This window comes from Rana temporaria, chromosome 4, assembly GCF_905171775.1.
Source record: "Rana temporaria chromosome 4, aRanTem1.1, whole genome shotgun sequence".
Classification (NCBI taxonomy): domain Eukaryota; kingdom Metazoa; phylum Chordata; class Amphibia; order Anura; family Ranidae; genus Rana; species Rana temporaria.
In genome coordinates this window covers 380,914,246-380,935,626 of record NC_053492.1, presented here as the reverse complement: position 1 = coordinate 380,935,626, position 21,381 = coordinate 380,914,246, and the positions used below count along the sequence as shown (strand labels likewise).

Genomic DNA, 21,381 nt, shown 5'->3' with positions numbered 1-21,381 from the left:
AAGACAGAGACATGGGGTACCCCACTTACCATCCCAGACCAGTCTGGGTACACATTATTTATCACCGCAGTTGTATGAAGGAGGTAATTTCAAAACATTTCAACAGTTATGTTTTGAATTTAACCTCCTACATCAAATATTATTTCAATATTTACAATTACAACACACCATCCAGGCCAAGTGCATGCCCATATTATGCTTTTACAACCTGTTCCTATTGTAAATATATTATCACATTGCAACACAAAGAAAGGGCTCATATTGCTGATTTACATAAAGGGGTTGTAAAGGTTCGTGTTTTTTCACCTTAATGCATCCTATGCATTAAGGTGAAAAAACACCTGGCAATGACAGCCCCCCCCCTTTTACTTACCTGAGCCCATTCCCTTGCTGTGCGTGTCCCCTAACATCCTCTTCTCCACAAAGTTTGTCCGTTGATTGGCTAGATTGGTTAGATTGATAGCTGCGCAGCCATTGACACTGCTATCAATCGCATCCAATGACGCGGTGCGCCGGGCTGAGTGATACAGTTGGCGACTATAGCCGCCGGCTGTATCACGGGAGCATGCCCGCAAGCTAACCCCCTTGGGAGAGAGCTTCCCATGAAAGGGGTTAGCTCTTGCGGGGAGGAGCCGAGACAGCCGCTGAGGGACCACAGAAGACCAGGATCGGGGCCAATCTGTGCAAAACTAGCTGTTTGTTATTTTTAAAAATAAATATTTGAACCTTTACAACCCCTTTAATAGTAAATCCTACATAAAAGTTAGAATATCAACCAAAGTGGGGTCCTATTTAAGATAAGGTGACCAGATTATGGCGGCAATCAGTGACTCATAGCTGGACTGCGATATTGTGGCGGACAAATTGGACACTAAGTGACACTTTGTGGGAACCAGTGACACCGATACAGTGATCAATGCTAAAAATATGCACTGCCACTGTACTAATGGGAAGGAGATAACATCTAGGGCAATCAAAGGGTTAAATATGTGCCTGTGGGCTCTAATGAGGAATGCTGCTGGGCCTGCATCCCTTTATCTCCTATTGGGCGCATCTCACCAAAAATGACATTGCAGTTTAGTGCAGACTTCTGGGAAAATTGGTGGGCCAATCACACAAGCAGGAAGTTTACATTTTTATGGAGCGTTCTGTACACATTCTGTGTACAGAGCACCTTCAGGTAGCCATATTGCATTTTCTGAAAATTACAGAGCTGCAGATTGACAAGGAAAGGTAACTTGTAATAACATTCAATTACAATATGACAATGGAGTTACCTTTTTAAAAGCCTATCTCCCCCCCTCAGGAGCAACATATTAAATAAGTGTGTGTTGAGAACAAAGACCTTCCCACCAGTAGCAGAGTTCAATCAGTTTGGTTAGCCCAGGCTAAAGACTGCTTCAAAATAGTGTGGACTCGAAGAATGCACTCACAGCCCACCTAGGTGTGTTAGAATAGCGATTGAATATTTGCTATTCTAACACTGATCCTCGTACCGACCAATCAGGAAGCGGGTCTGAGACCCGTCACCTGATTGGCTCAAAGGATAGGTGATTCTATTTGAAACTTAGGAGGAAGGGAGGAGACACACAGCCGCCGTGATAGAGGAAAGGGAGCTGCTGCCAGAATGCTCGATGCCGCTGCCTAGATGGGGTAAGTGCCGGAACGACAAACAGACAGGGGGGGGGGGGGTTTGCCTACCCCCCCCCCAAAAAAAATCCAGCCACCAATGGCTTTAATTGACAAGAACACAAGCTGATGATAGCAAAAAGCAGATGCTACACTTTTTTGGAGACAGCCTCATGTAGTGCCTGGTTTGTGCTTTTGTCAGCTTGTGTTTTTATGAATAAAAACCCTTTTCTCCAGCTGCAATCATTCACAGCACAAGCTGACAGCATCCACAATCTCTGCTCCTCTGAATAACAGGCTGTGGGTGCAGACTCTGTGTTTGGCAGCTTAGGAGGAGGGGGAGTGGGCTTTGTGCGCATTGCTCGTCACTCCCCCTCTCCTCCCAAGTTGTCGCTCAGAACTGCACGACCAAGAACACGTATGCTCGGATACAAATTAATACATTACAATACAATATAACACGTTGCATCACTTGCAAAGTTGTATTCTGTCGTACAAGAATTTTCATAACTTTAGTAACCGATTGGTTTTTGATATGAGACTAGTATATAAAATAATCAAACGATCATTCGCCCAGTATTCTCATCGTGTGTACAACGCTTAAGTTTATAAACTTCAATATTGTTCAGAATAATAGGAGTAGGCTAGAAATAATTGAAATACAATATGCAAATTAATGTATGACTTCATATTTGACCATAGATGCAATTTAACGCTTTTACTACCAGAACTGGTTTTGAACTTTTTTGCGCATGTTTAAAAAAATATTTTTTGCTAAACTACTGAATCCCTGCTTCTTACTTTATACAACATAGGGACTAATTGTGTTGTAGTTCAAAAACGTAAGGCCGCGTACACACGATCAGTCCATCCGATAAGAACGGTCTGAAGGACCGTTGTCATCAGTTAACCGATGAAGCTGACTGATGGTCATTCGTGCGTACACACCATCAGTTCAAAAACCGATTGTGTCAGAACGCGGTGGTGTAAAACACAACGACGTGCTGAAAAAAACGAAGTTCAATGCTGTCAAGCATGCGTCGACTTGATTCTGAGCATGCGTGGATTTTTAACCGATGCTTTTGCATACTAATGATCAGTTTTGACCTATCGGTTAGGCGTCCATCGGTTCAATTTTAAAGCAAGTTCTCATTTTTTTGACCGAAGGTTAAAGAAGGGGTTCACCCTATAAAAAAAAAAAATATATATATATTTTTCTTCTAGCATTAAATTAAGCATAGTAGCGCGAGCTACAGTATGCCTGTATTTATTTTTGCCCTGTACTCACTGTGCAATCCTATATTGAAGATTCCGACTCCCCGCAGGGAATGGGCGTTCCTATCCAGAGGGAAGGTGATTGACGGCCGGCTCTGGCGCGTCACGCTTCTCCGGAAATAGCCGAAATAGGACTTAGCTCTTCACGGCGCCTGCGCATAGTCTGTGCGCAGGCGCCGTATAGTGCCGCGAAGAGCCGAGACCTACTCCGGCTATCTTCGGGGAGTGTGACGTGCCATAGCCGGCCGTCAATCACCTTCCCTCTGGATAGGACACCCATTCCCCGCGGGGAGTCGGAATCTTCAATATAGGATTGCACAGTGAGTACAGGGCAAAAAAAATAAATACAGGCATACTGTAGCTCGCGCTACTATGCTTAATTTTATGCTAAAATGTTGTTATTGTGGGTCAACCACCGCTTTAAAGAACCTATGGGGCCTACACACGATCGGTTTGGACTGATGAAAACGGTCCATCAGACCGTTCTCCTCTGGCGATCCTATCGTGTGTACGCGGCCTAACAGTTGATATAGGACAGCTCTGAATTTGTGGCATGATTGAGTATTGCACTTAAACACATACAACAAAATGCTTTCAGTGGTACAGTGGGGAAATTATTATTCGATCCCCCCTCCAGATGTAAGTTTGCCCACTTAAAAAGAAATGAAGGGTCTATAATTTTTATCATAGGTGTATTTTTAATGATAGAGACAGAATATCAACCAACAATGCAGAGAAAAACACGATACAAATGTTAAAATTTTAATTGCAGTTCAGTGAGTAAATATTTGATCCCCAAGCAAAACATGACTTCATACTTGGTGGAGAAACACTTGTTGGCAAGCACAGAGGTAAGACGTTTCTTGTAGTTGGTTACCAGGTTTGCACACATCTCAGGAGGGATTTTGGTCCACTTTTCTTTACAGATCTTCTCTAAACCCTTAAGGTTTCTTGGCTGTCACTTGGCAACTCAAAGTTTCAGTTCCCTACATAAACTTTCTATAGGATTAAGTTCTGAAGACTGGCTAGGCCACACCATGACATTAATATGCTTCTTCTTGAGCCACTCCTTTGTTGCCTTTGCAGTATGTTTTGGGTCACTGTCATGCTGGAAGACCCATCCATGACCTATCTTCTGGCTAATGGAAGAAGGTTCTCTTTCAAGATTTTACAATACATGTCTCTGTCCATTGTCCCCTCAATGCAGCAAAGTTGGCCTGTACCTTTAGCAGAAAAACAGCCCCAAAGCATAATGCTATCACCACTGTGGTTGACTGTAGGGATGGTTCTTCCTCCAAACACAGCAAGTTGAGTTAATGCCAAAGAGCTCAATTTTGGTCTCATCTGACCATAGCACTTTCTCCCAATCCTTCTCTGAATCATTTTAGATGTTCACTGGCAAACTTCAGATGGGCCTGTACTTGTGCATTCTTGCGGGCGCTGCAGGATTTCAATCCATGGCGGCATATTGTGTTAACAATGGTTTGTTTGGTGACAGTGGCCCCAACTGCCTTGAGAACATTCACAAGCTCCTCCTGTGTAGTTCTGGGCTGATCCCTCACTTTCCTCATGATCATCCTTACCCCATGAGGCAAAATCTTGCAGACTAAGGGTGATCGATGGTTATTTTGTATTTCTTCCATTTGTGAATAATCGCTCCAACAGTTGTCTCCTTCTCACCAAGCTTCTTGCTGATGGTATTGTAGCCCATTCCATCCTTGTGTAGGTCTACAATTTTTGTTTCCTGGTGTCCTTTGACAGCTCTTTGGTCTTGCCCATGATAGTAAAGTTTGAGGGTACATTCACACTGAACGCGGGTTTGAAATCCTGCAAGTTCCAGCTGATGCTCGAATCGGGCAGATTTGAGCATTTTTTGTAGCATTTTTATTCCTATAGAAATGAATAGAAACGCTCCATTCGCTGCAGAACATTTTTGCACTTTAGGCGTTTGGCTTCAGGCGACTTGGAGTACATAGAGAATAACAGATTTTTGTGAATGGGGCCTAAGCTTTGGACAGTGTTGCTAATCCAAATAATATTCCTTTAAATATCGTTTCTGTGGGGGGTCCCCTTAGTCTGCCTGTAAAGTGGCACATCTTTGTGATGTGTAGAACAGTGCCCCAGCAAAATGACATTTCTAAGGGTAAAAAAAATATTTAAACTTAGTTTTTATACTAATAAATCTACAATTTTTTTGTATGAGATCTTTGCGCACTTATCTTTTTCATAATGCTCTAGGTCAGCCTTTTTCAACCAGGGTGCCCTTGAAGCTTCTTCAGGGGTGCCTTGGCAAAATGCTTAAAAAATTATCAAAAATTGTGTACAAGCCAGCAGATGTATGAAGCCTGCCTTTTAGTTACACAAAGCCACAGGTTTTCATTATGCACCATTAAGACTTTCTAGACACTGGCGTCCTAACAACCAATGATGTCATCAGTCGATAAGGATGTCTGTCACCTCTACAGAATCCTTGTTTGTCCCTCCTCTGCCTCTCGCCTTCAGCACCGGGTTCACATTAACTGAGGGAGAAGAGAAACATTAGCACCCTGGTACTGACTAGTATTCCAAAGTGTATTTGCTTTGGAAAAAAAAAATAACCTCTAACGTTGGGTGTCCTACACGTGTGGCTGTTGCTGCATTATGTAAAGCTATTAGAATAGTTTTTTTTTGAGACTGTCCATAATTTTAAAGAGTGCCTTGACTGAAAAAAAGGTTGAGAAACAATGTTCTAGGTTACCTATCTTTGCTAAAGTGTTCTGAATTGTGAAAAGCTCTCAGATAAGAAGATCCAGTTCTTTGTACTGTACATCTAGTGCATAAGAAACTGATCAAGTGTCGGTGGTTACAGTTGCATAATGGTTGTTTCATATTCCTGTTGCTAATCAAATACTCTGAGCATACACTTCGCTTAATCTTCTATGGTCATCAACATGTATTTTCCGTTTACAGAGCCAGCACTAACTGCATTATATGTGACAATGGCCACACATTCCTATGAAGCTGAAGGTGTGACTTGCACAAAGACATTTAAACAAGCCTCTTGTCACCACATTCGGCTTTGAATATACAGTATGTATATGAAAGTATACAGTATAACCTTAGAGAGGTGGAGATCTACCTGAATAACATGAGAGGATTTAAGATCATCAGGCACAGTGTCGCCCAATGTGGCCTCCTCACCGCCTGATTTAAACCTATAAATTGCCATACTACCTAGCTTAAATGGGTTGTTAAGGTAAACGTTTTTTCACCTTAATGCATTCCATGCATTAAGGTGAAAAAGCATCTGTGGATTAGCGCCCCCAGCCCCCCTTTACTTACCTGACCCCTCGAAAGTCCTGCGCTGTGAACGCGCAGGCTTCTCGGCCGGCTTCTCGGCTCATTCATTGGTTGATTGAAAGCAGCGCAGCCATTGGCTGGCGCTGCTGTCAATCACATCCAATGATGCGTCGCGCCAGGGGTGGGGCCGAGGGATACAGTGAGCGGCTATGGCCGCCGGCTGTATCACAGGAGCGTGCCCATAAGAACTCATCACCATGCTCGCTCGCATTAAGGTGATGAGTTCTTGCGAGGGGGAGCCGAAACAGCCGTCGAGGGACCCCAGAAAACCAAGATCAGGGCCACTCTGTGCAAAACTATCTGCACAGTGGAGGTAAGTATAACCTGTTTGTTATTTAAAAAAAAAAACTGTTTTTCTTTACATACCCTTTAAGTCAGTGGTCTCCAAAATGCGGCCCGGGGGGGGGGGGGGGGGCCGATGTGGCCCTTTGCGGCCCTTTGCTTGATTTCATCTGGCCCTTGGGGTGCTTTTTTATTCATTGGGACCAATGATGGGGCAGAATTCCTCCCAATGATGGGGCAGAATTCCTCCCAATGATGGGGCAGAATTCTTCCCAATGATGGGGTAGAATTCCTCCCAATGATGGGGCAGAATTCCTCCCAATGATGGGGCAGAATTCCTCCCAATGATGGGGCAGAATTCCTCCCAATGATGGGGCAGAATTCCTCCCAATGATGGGGCAGAATTCCTCCCAATGATGGGGCAGACTTTCTCCCAATGATGGGGCAGACTTTCTCCCAATGATGGGGTCCAATGACACCAATGATAGGCGATTTTGTACTCCTGATGGCCACAGTCCGCCCCCCTTAAAGTCTGGAGGACAGTACTCCGGCCCTTTGTTTAGAACGTTTGTAGACCCCTGCTTTAAGTTGTGTGCTATGGCAATTATACATATTGCAGGAGCAGTGCCTGCTGCACTTGTGAATAAGCCCTTAGTTACATTCGTTGGCAACACCCTTAGGGCTCAATTGCACACAAGGTTGTTAAAACACTGCAGTTGAGCCACAGTTTTACCTCCCCAGTCTCTACCCCCTGTAGCAGATGGTTGCTAGTAGTTAATATCATCCACCATATCACCCTGCTGCCAGACCTCCATATATCACTCTCAGAGACCATGAACAGTCATTTGCTTTGTTTTGTTTTTGTTTATTGGGGGATATTACTTGGTTGGTCCTGTGTATTATTACGGAGCTGGCTGGCTGGCTCGGTCTGTGTTTGGCTGTGACGCTGTAACATGGTCCCGCCCCCTAGACCGGCTCATGTGATGGTAGATAGAATCAGTGTTCAGCCTATCACACAAGCCGGTCTAGGGGGGCAGGACCGTGTTACAGCATCACCTCCGAACACAGACCCAGCCAGCTGAGCTCAGTCAGTGATGATACATGCTAGATGCCGGTACAGTACAGCCCGCCCTATGTGCCTAATACGAGGAGGATCGGATTTGGCAGGGTGCCGTGGCTGCATATAGGGGAATTGACCTGCCTATATTCCTCCATACAGCCGCTGATCACTTGCAGGAGGGAGAGGAGGAGAATCAAGCATTCTGCGGCTGTATGGAGGAATATAGAAAGCTCATTTCCTCTCTATGCAGCCACCCTGCTTCTCCTCCTATCAGTTTCTCCTTGAAGCCCCCCCCCCCCAAGTGTTCTCTCCCCCCCAGTGTTCGCCTCCCCCACCACACTCTCCAGTCCCCCCACAGTTCTCTCCACTCCTGTTCCCCCCCCAGTGCTCTCCACTCCTGTTCCCCCCCAGTGCTCTCCACCCCGGTCCCCCCCCCCAGTGCTCTCCACCCCTGCCCCCCCCAGTGCTCTCCACCCTTCCCCCCCAGTACTCTCCACCCCTGTCCACCCCAGTGCTCTCCACCCTTGCCCCCCCAGTGCTCTCCACCCCTGTCCCCCCCCAGTGCTCTCCACCCCTGCCCCCCCCAGTGCTCTCCACCCCTGTCCCCCCCCCAGTGCATCACCCCTGTTCTCCCCTGTGCTGTCCACCCCTGTTTCCCCCCCCCCCGTGCTGTCCACCCCTGTCCCCCCCCCCCATGCTGTCCACCCCTGTCCCCCCCCCAGTGGTCTCCACCCCTGTTCCCCCCATGCTGTCCACCCCCCCCAGTGGTCTCCACCCCTGTTCCCCCCCGTGCTGTCCACCCCTGTTCCCCGCCCAGTGGTCTCCACCCCTGTCCCCCCGCCAGTGCTCTTTATTCCTGTTCTCCTCTGTGCTGTCCAACCCTGTTCCCCCCCCCCATTGCTCTCCACCCCTGTGCTCTCCACCCCTGTTCTCCCCCCCCGTGCTGTCCACCCCTATTCCCCCCCCAGTGGTCTCCACCCCTGTACCCCCCGCCAGTGCTCTCCATTCCTGTTCTCCTCCTTGCTGTCCACCCCTGTTTCCCCCCCAGTGCTTTCCACCCCTGTCCCCCCCAGGGCTCTCCACCCCTGTTTTTTTCTGCCCCCCCCAGTGCTCTCCACCCCTGTCCCCCCCAGGGCTCTCCACCCCTGTTTTTTTCTGCCCCCCCCCCCCCCAGTGCTCTCAAGCTCCACTCATTTTGACACAAAACCCCACAGTCTCTCCTCTGGCCTTGCACCTAGCTCCCCTGGCATGCCTTCTCCAGATATCCACTGTGTCACACTCACCGACCTTCTACTGTACTGAGTCCATGGGAAAAAACTTAACCGCACATGAGCTCACTACCACTCCAGCTCCCAGCCCTGCCCCTCTTCCAGAACAGGGAAGGTGCCCTGAAGCACAGGTGGTCAGTCACACCAACTGCTACACTAACCACATCCTGCCCCCAGATCAAAACAAGCAGGCCTAGCCTGAAGCATAGGCCTGCCTAATTTACCTGCCTGGCAACTTACCACACAAAAATCCTCACCTCTAGCACCTACCTATGGTAGAGTGTGCTACACCCCTTTAGCTGCAAAGTCGACAGTGTACACATGCTGTGGCAGAAATTATATCCTATCGTGACCCATTTAAAGTTGGAACGACATTATACAATTTTTTTTGTTCAGTTTCCTTTAGATTTGCCTTCAACTATCTAGTGCAAGGGCCTGCCTGATTGCATACAATTCTTAGTGGGTGTAAAAAAAAAAAAAAAACACCTACAAGACAAAGGCATAATGAGCTAGTATGCATAGTATACTAGTTCATTATGTAATACTCATCTGGGATCGAAGCCCCCGCTGTGATGCCCGACACAGCACCGGTCGGCGACATGTCATCCCAGGGTTACTTCCGGGTATCGCAGCTCCATCGCTGTGATTGGCCAGAGCCGCAATGACGTCACTCCCGCGAATGCGCGTGGGAGCCGCCAGTCATGGCATAACCTCCTTTAAAAACTGGACTATCGCTGTATCTAAAGAGCGACTGCGCCGTAGACGTCGGCGCAAGTCTCTATTGTAAATATCTCCTAAACCGTTTAGGTTTAGGAGATATTTATAGCACCTACAGGTAAGCCTTAATCTAGGGGGAGGGGGTAGTTACCTCTCCTGAAGTGTCTTAGGCCCTTTTCACACGGCACCTCCAGTTTGCGAAATCCACTTGCTCAGAGGAGAATCGCTCCGCTTATGCTTATGTGTAAAGTGATACAAGGATACATTTAATATATACAGCAATTATAATCCTGCACACATGAATTTTTATTTCAGGTGCTAAAATGACATAAAAACTAAGTATAGTAAACTTTAATAAAGTCTAAGAATTAGAGCCAATGAAGACTTGCTAAAGTTAATCTTGTGGCAAGTATGTGGATGTTTAACAATCCAGAACAATACAAAGATTATCTTTCCAAACACATGACCAGGCAAGTTGAAACCTGCTTCTGTGGTGGCAGTAGACCAAGCTGATTGTGTTTTGATGTGCTGGATATTGACTGACATTGCAGTAATATATATCGATAGTCTTTTTCATGGTGTTTACATAACTGTATTTATACTCATCTTACCATGGCATTGCTTATGCATTCCTCTCCATTGTCATATATCATCACATGAAATCCTGCCTCTCACCTTCCCACACTGCCTGCAAAGTAATACCTCACTACAGATGGTGCTGCCACATGCAATGCAATCTGGTTAGCAAGCAGGCAGTATAAAGCGCTTCAGGAGAAGGGAAACATAGGGAATTTGCATGGAGGAATCTTGATGGACTGTATAAACTCTGAGTCAGATGGGAACTTTCCTACAAATAATCTGCTACTTTTGAAGATGTTCTGACTTCCTCTACTGGTTCTCCATATTCTATTGGACAAGAATTATATTGTCAGCCTGGTGGTAATTCTCATTTCATTTTCTCCCTGTTGCTTAATATTTAGAAAATTCTATTTCATGTTCATCATGTTGGTGGCTTATGTCAAAGTGTATGCAAGGCCAATTTGTTTTTGTTGTTTGGAGTGATAAGTAATTGTAACCCTTGTGTTTTTTTTTCCCAAGGAGATTCACCCTTGTGTTTCCAATCTCCAAGGAGATTCACACTTTCTACTTGCCCTGATTACCACTGTCTTAAAGCGGAGTTCCGGCCACAATTTCACTTTTTAAATATAAATACCCCTGTAATACACAAGCTTAAAGGGTCACTAAAGGAAAAAATAGTTTTTGCTGAAATGACTGTTTATTGGGTATAGAGACATAAAAGTTAACTGATTCCTTTTAAAAATGATTAAAAATTGAATTTAATCTATCATATAATGTGCCTCTAGTTCACTTTCGGTTTTAAAAGGTACATACATGAAGTTCCGGGTGAGAGGTGAGTTGGGAAGACTCACAGAACAAAAACAAACAAATCCAGGGCAGTGTTTTGTTTTTAAAATGAATCTGATTGGTTCTGAGGAGTTTTAGACACACAGTAATGACAGCTTAGACCACCGTGAGAAAGCTCCCAGTACGATGGTTATAAGGAAACAGGCAACCAGGAAGTGTGGAGATCACAGCAGAATTACAGCTACTTCAAAGCAAAAACGAACAACGAGGACATGAAACCAGTACTGCAGTAAGGTAAAGGAAGCTATTTAGCTAAAAAAAAATTCCTTTAGTGACCCTTTAATGTATTCGAGTAAAGTTAGTCTGTAAACTAAGGTCCGTTTTGTTAGGTTGTTACAGCATTTAGACACTTTATAAAATAAAAATTGACTGGGGCCATCCTAAGTGTGGGCATCATGAAGCCAGACTATATGACTTCCTGGATTTCAGCCTTGCAGATCTCGCACATGCTCAGTGCTGCACAAGCAGTGTCAGATCAGGTTTCAGCACCTGTGCTGTCCAAGTCACATGATTCTTTGAGACTGGGGAGTGCACAGACTCCTGGAAAGTTACACCCACTACATTCCCAGGAGTCTGTGCGGTGTAGGTTAGGAAGCTTAAGCACCTGGGTGCAGGAAGTGGGAAGATTAACTATTCTGCCTAGCAACAACACTTTGAAGGCATCTTAAAAAAAATAAAAATAATTCGTAAAGGACTAATGACATTTTTTTAAAACTACTGATGTAATGTTATATTTATGGGTGGAACTCCACTTTAAGCCTCATACACACAATCGGATTTTCCGACAACAAATGTGTGATGGCAGGATTTTGTTAGAAAATACGTCCGTTTGTATGCTCCATCGGACAGTTGTTGCCGGATTTTCCGACAACAAAAGTTGGATAGCATGCGTTCAAATTTTCCGACAACAAATGTGTGCCATCGGATTATCTGATCGTGTGTACACAAGTCCGTTGGAAAAAAATTCAAAGTACTAACACGCATGTTCAGAAGCAATGCTAATCATAACACAACATTAGCAGAAGTTGAGCAAAGGGTGGCGCTAAAGAGCTTAAAAACCACGTAGTTTTGTATTTGTTGGCTGTATGCAGAACAAGTTGAAAGTAAAGCCTCGTAAACACGATCGGCTTTTCTTACGAACGTTTGTCTGTTTTTTGTTGCATGCTAGTCTCATGTCGAAAGTGAAGAGGTTTCTCACCATACGAAAATTCTCGTATTACAGAATTCAACTACAGAAGTGAGGTAATGGGAGTTATTTATGAAAGGCAAATCCACTTTGCACTACAAGTGCAAAGTGCACTTGAAATTGCACTGAAAATGCACTTGGAAGTGCAGTCGCTGTAGATTCGATGGAGACATGCAAGGAAAATAAAAAACAGCATTTTAGCTTGCACATGATTGGATAATAAAATCAGCAGAGCTTCCCCATTTCAGATCTACCCCTCAGATTTACAGCGACTGCACTTCCGAGTGCACCCTTAGTGGATTTGCCTTTCGTAAATAACCCCCAATGTGTTAAATAGTTTTGTATGTATACTTTTGATTCTGAGAGTTTTGCTCTTACGATTTTTTTGGACGAAAACCCTACTAATTAAACAAAAATCGGATATTGAGTTCACATGTGATAAAAAATGTATAGTCTGCACATCCAGCTTTTATCGGACGAAAAATTGGAATCGAAAGCACCACACTAACAATCCGAAAATCAGCATTTTTTTTTTAACAAGAGAGAGTGTCTGATTTTTTTAAAAATCATCAGCTATACTTTTTGTAGCTGCTGACTTTTAATTTGTGATTTTTTTTAGCTGGAACTCTGCTTTAAGGGAAAAACATTTTTGAGCACATTTTTGAGCTGCGGCCCTTTGCATGCCTTTATCCGTCCCTTGGGTCACTACTTCCAAAAGGTACAAGACATGATTCTGCCAACTGATACCAGCAATGAAGCACAATATCTCCCACTGACACCAATAATGGGACACTATTCCTCCCACTGATACTAATGATGGGGCATTATTGCTTTCAAATGATACCGATGATGGGGTATTATTCCTCCCCTCCCAATGATACCAATAAAAGGTCACTGTTCCTTCCAATTAAACCAATGATGGGGCACTATTCCTGCCAACGATAGGGTACTGCTTCTCCCCCAATACCAATTATGGCAATGTTTACTCCCACTGATGCCAAGAAAATTTCCACTACCACTGGCCATAGTCTGGCCCCCCTAAGGTCAATAAACTGGCCCTTTGTTTAGAAAGTTTGGAGACCCCTGGTCTATAGAACCAGAAGTGAATGGGAATTTCCGAATTGAACACGGTTTTAACCTTGCCTTATCCAAAATGGGGGGGGCATTTTGGCTTTAGATACAGTGCATTCATAAAGTATTCAGACCCCCTTCACTTTTTTTAAATGTGTTATCTTGCAGCTTGATACTACAATTGTTTAAATTCATTTTTTTCCTCATTCATTTACACTCATTTCCCCAAAATAACAAAGTAAAAGACAGAATTTTAAAAATGCATGTGAATTAATAATAATAAAAAAAACTGAATATCACATTGGCATTAAGTAATCAGACCCTTTGCAACAACCTTTGAAATTTAGCTCAGGTGTCTATCATTGCTGAGATGTTTCTACACTTTGATTGGAGTCCACTTGTGGTAAATTAAATTGATTGGACATGTTTTGGAAAGGCACACAACTCTACATAAAAAGCCTCACAGCTGCATACTGCATCAGAACAAGTATACACACTACAGACAATGGAAAAAATACTAATACTAGCTGTAATTCAGTGTCTGTTTAAAATACTGTTGGCTTACATATTTTTTTTTCTAAATAGGTTCCTTTAACCACTTCCATACCGGGCACTTACGCCCCTTCCTGCCCAAGCCAATTTTCAGCTTTCAGCACTGTCGCACTTTGAATGACAATTGCGCGGTCGTGCTACACTGTACCCAAACAATTTTTTTATCATTTTGTTCCCACAAATAGAGCTTTCTTTTGGTGGTATTTGATCACCTCTGCGGTTTTTATTTTTTGCGCTATAAACAAAAGAAGAGTGACAATTTAAAAAAAAAAACACTATTTTTTACTTTTTTATTTAATAAATATCACAATTTTTAAAAAAAAAAACGTTTTTTTTTCCTCAGTTTAGGCCGATATGTATTCTTCTACATATTTTTGGTAAAAAAAAATCGCAATGATCATATATTGATTGGTTTGCGCAAAAGTTATAGCGTTTACAAAATAGCTGATAGATTTAGCCCTGGTTCACACTGGGTACGATTTGGAACGATTTGAGATGCGATTTGACATGTCAAATCGCATCTCAAATCGGCGGCAATTGTCGGCAATGGCACTGTCCTAATCAGTGCGACGCCACATCTGCGATTTCAAAAAGTAGTTCCTGTACTACTTTTTGCGATTTCGGGCCGCGATTTACATTAAATTGCGTCCGAAATCGTGGCAAAATCACGGCCGCGAAATCGCGGTAAAATCGCGCATTTTACCGCGATTTTGAATTCGCAGCAGTGTGAACCTAGGCTTATGGCATTTTTATTTTATTAATTTTTTTACTAGTATTGGCGGCGATTTGCGATTTTTTTACTGTCACCGTGACATTGCGGCGAACACATCGGACACTTTTGACACGTTTTTGGCGCCATTCACATTTATACAGCGATTAATGCGATAAATATGCACTAATTACTGTATAAATGTGACTGGCATTCAAGGGGTTAACACTAGGGGATGAGGGAGGGGTTAATATGTATACCTAAATTGTGTTCTAACTGTGGGGGAAGGGGGGTGACTGGGGGAGGTGACCGATCTATGTCCCTATGTACAAGGGACACAGATCGGTCTCCTCTCTCCCCTGACAGGACGTGGAGCTCTGTGTTTACACACAGAGCTCCACGTCTTGTCCCTGTAGCCGCCGATTCCGAGTGCCTGGCGGACATCGCGACCGCCAGGCACGCGCATCGGCATCTCGGGGACGCGCCGGGCGCGCGCGCGCCGCCGCCGGTGCGCTCTCGCGCGCCCCCCAGTGGCCGCAAGAATACAGGACGTCAATTGACGTCCTGTTGAATTTTCAGAGTCACCGTGGAGCCGTCATTTGACGATGGCCCAGTGCTCTAGTGGTTAAGCTAGTGCATTGTTGGTTCACTTACCTTTTCCTTCGATTTCCCTTCTAAATGTTTTTTTTCTTTGTCTGAATTTCCCACTTCCTCTTCCTTCTCAGTAAGTGAGAAATTCAGACAAAGAAAAAAAACATTTAGAAGGGAAATCGAAGGAAAAGGTAAGTGAACCAACAATGCACTAGCTTAAAGGAACCTATTTAGAAAAAAATAAAAAAATGTAAGCCAACAGTATTTTAAACAGACACTGAACTACAGATTGCCCCCATCATCCGAGCCATTCTGGCTTGGGGTTTGTCAGCGTGCTCGCCCCCTCCCTTGGGATTACATCCCTGCCGGGAGACACTGTGTCTCCCCGCAGACTCCCTTGCTACTCAGGCTGTGTTCACAGCATCTCCCCGCAGGGATGTAGTCCCAAGGGAGGGGGCGAGCACACTGACAAACCACCAGCCAGAACGGCTCGGATGATGGGGGCAAGCTTACTGAGGAGGAACAGGAAGTGAGAAATTCAGACAAAGAAAAAAACATTTAGAAGGGAAATGGAAGGAAAAGGCAAGTGAACCAACAATGCAATAGCTTAAAGGAACCTATTTAGAAAATAAAAAAACAAACCTTTACAACCCCTTTAGGCCCCATGTACACTGCTGCTGTTAAATTGACGTTCAGAAGCAGTTGGATGCTTTTATAAACTGCCCCTGAACACATTCAATGTTATCTTATGTGACCATGTACACAGTATCGTTTACAGTAGTTTTTAGGTAGTTGCTTTTAACAGCGTTTCTTTGAAAGCAAAAAAATGAGTTCAGACGCGGCTAAACACATTTTTCATTTTTTGGCCATTTAAATTACTTTTTATATTTAGAAACGCTTCTAAATGCAAACGCTGCTAAACGCGGCATGTAAACGTGGCAAAACGGACGCTTTAAACGTGGGTTACTATCTGTCAAGTTTAATCATTTAGGAGCAGTTGTAAAAATGTCCCTTGTACATGGAGCCTAAGGCCCCTTTCACACGGACGGATAGAATGGGGCTTTTAGCTGCAGATTTTCTAGTTTTCTACCACAGCTAAAAGCCCACAATGCTTTCCTATGGCCCCATTCACACACAGCGTTTAGCTGCGATTTTGTTACATGCAGTTTGGTGCGAATAGAAAAAATAGAATTGAATGCGTCCAGGAGCGATTTAGCGCAGCTATATGCACATAACCGCAGGTAATCACAGTCTCTTGTGTAGCAGCGTAAGAAAAAAAAAAAAGAACAACAGGAAGCACATCATAACCAAAAAAATAAAAAGGGTTGCTATGGGAATAACTACCGCAGCTAAACGCGGCCGCACTTAAACGTAGGTAATCGCAATGTACAAATGCAGCTAATCGCAGTGCTCGGAGCCTTGAATTTCACAGAACATTTATTATGCTTTTAACTGCGGCAAAACAGCCATCCGTGTGAAAGGCGCCTAAAAGTAGCTTACCTAGTAAGGTGCAACAGCAATGCTGTGCAACTATCAGACTTTCCTATTTGTAAACACACTCTTCAATCTGATGAAAGGTGAAGTTGAAATTAATTTCTGCATACCACCATTCAGTATTTCATTATACCCAGAGTTGTGAACTATACTTTAAAAAAAAAAAATTCTGTTTTACAGTAGCGCACTTGTGAGCATTTCTATTATAACGGTTAACATTGTTATAATTCCTGGTAGGATACAATAGTACTTTTGAAAAAGAGCCATTTTCAGCATACTGTATGTTGGCAGGGGGAGGGTATATAAACTGCCATTCTAACCTCCACTGAGTACTTTAGAAAGAATTTGGTGTTATATTAGCTTTGTGGTTTTCTTCTGATTGGTTATGCTGAAGTTGGGCACTGTGCAGAAAGAAATGTGCTGACATAGTATTCAGGATGTCAGACTTCACTTAAAATAGCAGTTGAATTACAGGGAAAAACATTCCCATTGCTTCATGCCACAATGATTATCGCTATGTGGCGTAGAAATCTCTGCATGCTGTCAGAGTGGGTCAGAGGCTAGCTAACATGATCTAACCCAAAGGAAACCTAATAAGAGAAGTATGAGGCTGCCATAGCTGATCTCCTGGTACAATTGCTACTTTCCTGGCTGTTTTGATTCCCTTAGATTGAAGTGTGCTTTGTCCATGCAGGGCAAAACAACAGGTTCAATTTAATGTCCCCCACCAAGCAGCTCATATTTGCTTTTCCTTTGCTCTCCTGTTGCTTCAAAACCTGGTACTTTCAGGTATGAAAAAACATGTGACTTACTCCCTTCGTTCCATGTCTTGGTGCTTGGTCCATCATTGTCATATAGGCCTGGTTCACACTGGTACGATTTGAGATGCGATTTGAGATGTCAAATCGCATCTCAAATCTGCGGCATTTGTCGGCAATGGCACCGCCCTAATCGGTGCGACGCCGATTTCAAAAAAGTAGTTCCTGTACTACTTTTTGCGATTTCGGGTCACGATTTACATTGACATCTGTGCAGAAACCTGCACAGATGTCTCTGAAATCGGGACTGCCAGCGGGAGTTAAATCGTGCGAGTTCAGCTGAACTCGCACGGCTTCACTCCCACAGCCCAGTTTGAACCTGGGCATAGGGGCAGAGAGTCCACAATCCTAATTGTGCATTCTGTAAACGGTTTCCTTTCCTTCCTTCCCTCAGCAGGGAAAGGCAAGTATATCTTGCTGGAAGCATTGGTATTAAAGTGAACCTGTTTCTTTGCCCCTACATGAACAAAGCACTGGTTCACTTGAAGTGATATTAAACCCAAAACCTAATATATTGCAGCTTCCCGATCATTAGATGTGGTGGCTGCATCAGTTTTCATTTATTTGGCTTTTCCCCTCTGTTTTCACCTGGTGATATGGCCAGCAACACACCTCCTGTATTAGTGAGAGACAGCTCTGGAGGGATGAGCACAGGAGGTACAGCAGCATTGCCAATCTGGCGGGATGGTAGTGTTAAATGTATTAACAGATTTAGAGTCCTTTCACAGGGGCTTTCTGCCCGGCGGACTCCTTTTTGCTCAGCGCGGGAGCAGGTGGATGACGGGTCAGTCTCTGCTCACTGTGCAGAGACGGACCTGTCAGAGCCCCACTGTCCTCTATGGGGAGATAGGATTAAAACTGACCGCCTATCCGTTTTCATCCGATCCGCCAGACGGTTGGAAAATGGGGAGATTTTTGTTGCAGTAGAGGCACAATTGATCTGGCACATTATGGGGCTCATTTGCGTTGTATACATCTATTCAAGGATACAGGAGAGTGCAGAATCTGGTGCAGCTGTGCGTGGTAGCCAATCGGCTTCTGACTTCAGCTTCTTCAATTAAGCTTTGACAAAAAACCTGGTAGCTAAGGGCCCTTTCACAGGGGCTTGTACGTTTGATGAACTCTGCTTGCTTAGCGGGGGATTGATCGGCTGATCCCCGCTGAGCAGACGGATGATAAGTCCATCTCTGCTCACTGTGCAGGGACAGACCTGTCAGAGTCCCGCTCTCCTCTATGGGGAGAGCGGATGAGAACAGATTGCCTGTCCATTTTTCATCCACCATCCACCAGGCGGATGGAAAATAGGGTCACCATCCGTCTAGATTTGGCGGACAGGATCAGATCGGATAGCAGTGGGTGTCAAAGGATATGTCACTGCTGACATCCGCTGCCCCATATGGGTAAATGGAGTGCCCGATCGGGTCCGTCTGAACAACTGACAGGCGGACCTGACCCTTGTGAAAGGGCCGTTACCGATTTCTGTAAAGAGCTGCACCAGATTTTACACTGCAGTTTTGGTAAATCAACCCCACAGTGACTATACTCTGTAACCAGTTTCGTTTTCGATATGGAGACCTCCCTTATATTTGTCTTTTGTCTATATACATTGCATTGTGTAATGTGGCCAGTATTCTTTGGACTGATTGCTTCCATTTTCTTTTTTTGTAGTTTGATATGGGATGGACAAGGAAGAGAAGAACAAATATGTGTCCCAGCTACAGGAGGTCTTCACCAGCTGTGACACAACGGGCACGGGTTACCTGGACAAAGATGAGTTGACAGGTCTATGTCACAAGCTCCATCTGGATGCACAGCTCCCTTTACTGCTGCAGACACTACTGGGAAATGATCACTTTGCCAGGGTAATATTTTATGCTTTGGCCTTGGTTCACATTGATGCGATTTGACATGTCAACGAAAACATGTCTTTTGGTCCATTTCAGGTCCGAATTCAGCCCAAAATTTGGGCTGAAATCGGACCTGAAACGATAAGCCAGGATGCACCAGGCCCCTGCTGTGAGATGAATGCAGTGATGGGGTGAACCCAGCCTTAATTAAACCCCAAACTAAACTACCAGAATTGTTTTGCTGTCAAATCGGCTCTGCTTTTAAATGGACCTAAAGTGCCATTATACTTTTCAGTGAGTTGCATTAACCAGTTGCCGACTGTGTCACGCAGATATACTGCGGAAAAATGGCTCTCCTGTGCGAAATCCCGATGAGCATGGCCGGCGGGCACAACCGCCGCTGGCCACGTGCGATCATGTACACGAGCGACAGCATGGGGATTTGTGTGTGTAAACACACAAATCCCTGTGCTGTCAGAGGAGAGGAGTCATATAGTTTCTTCCTAACTATAAAAACTATATGGCTTCTCTCCTAGCCACTCACAGCCCCACACAGTTAGAACATGCTGAGGGAACACTAATTTAACCCCTTGATCACCCCCTAGTGTTAAACCCTTCCATGCCAGTGACATTTACACAGTAATCTGTGCATTTTTATAGCACTGAAAGCTGTATAAATGCCAATGGTCCCAAAAAAGTCTCCAATCTGTCTGTCGCATTGTCACAGTACTGCTAAAAATCACAGATCACTGCCATTATTAGTAAAAATAATAAAAATGCCAAAAATCTTTCCCATAGTTTGGTATAACTTTTGCGCAAACCAATAAAAATATGCTTATTGCAAAAAAAAATGTTACCAAAAATATGTAAAAGAATATATATTGGCCTAAACCGAGGAAAATTAAAAAAACTTTTGGGGATATCTATTATAGCATAAAGTAAAAAAATATTGTGTTTTTTTCCAAAATTGTCGCAGTTTTTTTGTTTATTGCGCAAAAAATAAAAACTGCAGTGGTGATCAAATACCAACGAAATAAAGCTCTATTTGTGGGGGGGGGGGGAAAGGATGTAAATTTCACTTGGGTACAGCTTCGAACAACTGCGCAATTGTCAGTTAAAGCGACGCAGTGCAAAATTGTAAAAAGTTCTCTGGTCAGGAAGGGGGTAAAATCTTCCGGGGCTGAATCGATTATTGTCCTTGGTCAGAGTTATCGGTGTTCAAGCACATCTATTGGCTGGTTTTGATTTGAGCAGCTTTTTTTTAACAGTGACTCCAAGGAGTTTGTGTTTAAAAAAAAAATGCCATTTCTCCAGTGAATCTGCATGTATGTTTGTTCTGTGCAAATTGGGCTAAAACAAATGTTAATTTTTTTTTCTTTTCTGAATGAATTGTTCTTTTAGGTCTCTTTCTTTGGCGGAAAACTAACACTGCACATCACCCTGAACACACCATCCCCACGTGAAACATGGTGGTGGCAGCATCATGTTGTGGGGATACTTTTTTTCAGCAGGGATAGGGAAGCTGGTCAGAGTTGATGGGAAGATGGATGGAGCCAAATACAAGGCAATCTTAGAAGAAAACCTGTTATAGTCTGCAAAAGACTTGAGAGGGAGGTTCACCTTCCAGCAGGACAACGACCATAAACATACAGCCAGAGTTACAATGGAATGGTTTAGATCAGGGGTAGGCAAACCTAAAGAGGTGGGGATCTACCTAAAACATGGGATAAGTCAAAGATCACCTGACATAGGGGTTGATTTGCTAAAAGTGGAGAGTGCAAAATCTGGTGCAGCTCTGCATAGCAACCAATCAGCTTCCAGGTTTTATTGTCAAAACTTAACTGAACCAGCTGAAGTTAGAAGCTGATTGGCTACCATGCACAGCTGCACCAGATTTTGTACTCTCCAGTTTTTGTAAATCAACACCACAGTGTCGCCTCCTCACTAATTTAAACCTCTAATTGCTGTACTACCATGTTGCAATCACGAGCATTGCATAGCAATCATGGGTTTAACTCAGGTGGTGAGGAAGCGACAAATCGCCTCGCTACTACCTGTCAAACACACTCAGATCACTTTTCAGGGGAGCAGCAGTGCCAGCTGCACTTGTGAATGAGC

At 44.1% G+C, this 21,381-nt stretch overlaps 1 protein-coding gene across 4 annotated transcripts in view; it reads left to right on the top strand.

The window, feature by feature from the left end:
• NINL (ninein like) overlaps positions 1–21,381 on the top strand; it is a 240,108-nt gene that overhangs the window by 40,689 nt on the left and 178,038 nt on the right. For all 4 annotated transcript variants that reach the window (XM_040351034.1, XM_040351035.1, XM_040351039.1 and 1 more), the window contains exon 2: positions 19,085–19,278. In XM_040351034.1, the coding sequence (XP_040206968.1) occupies positions 19,096–19,278 (183 nt within the window). In that variant the 5' untranslated portion in view covers positions 19,085–19,095. The remainder of the gene's footprint in view (positions 1–19,084; positions 19,279–21,381) is intronic.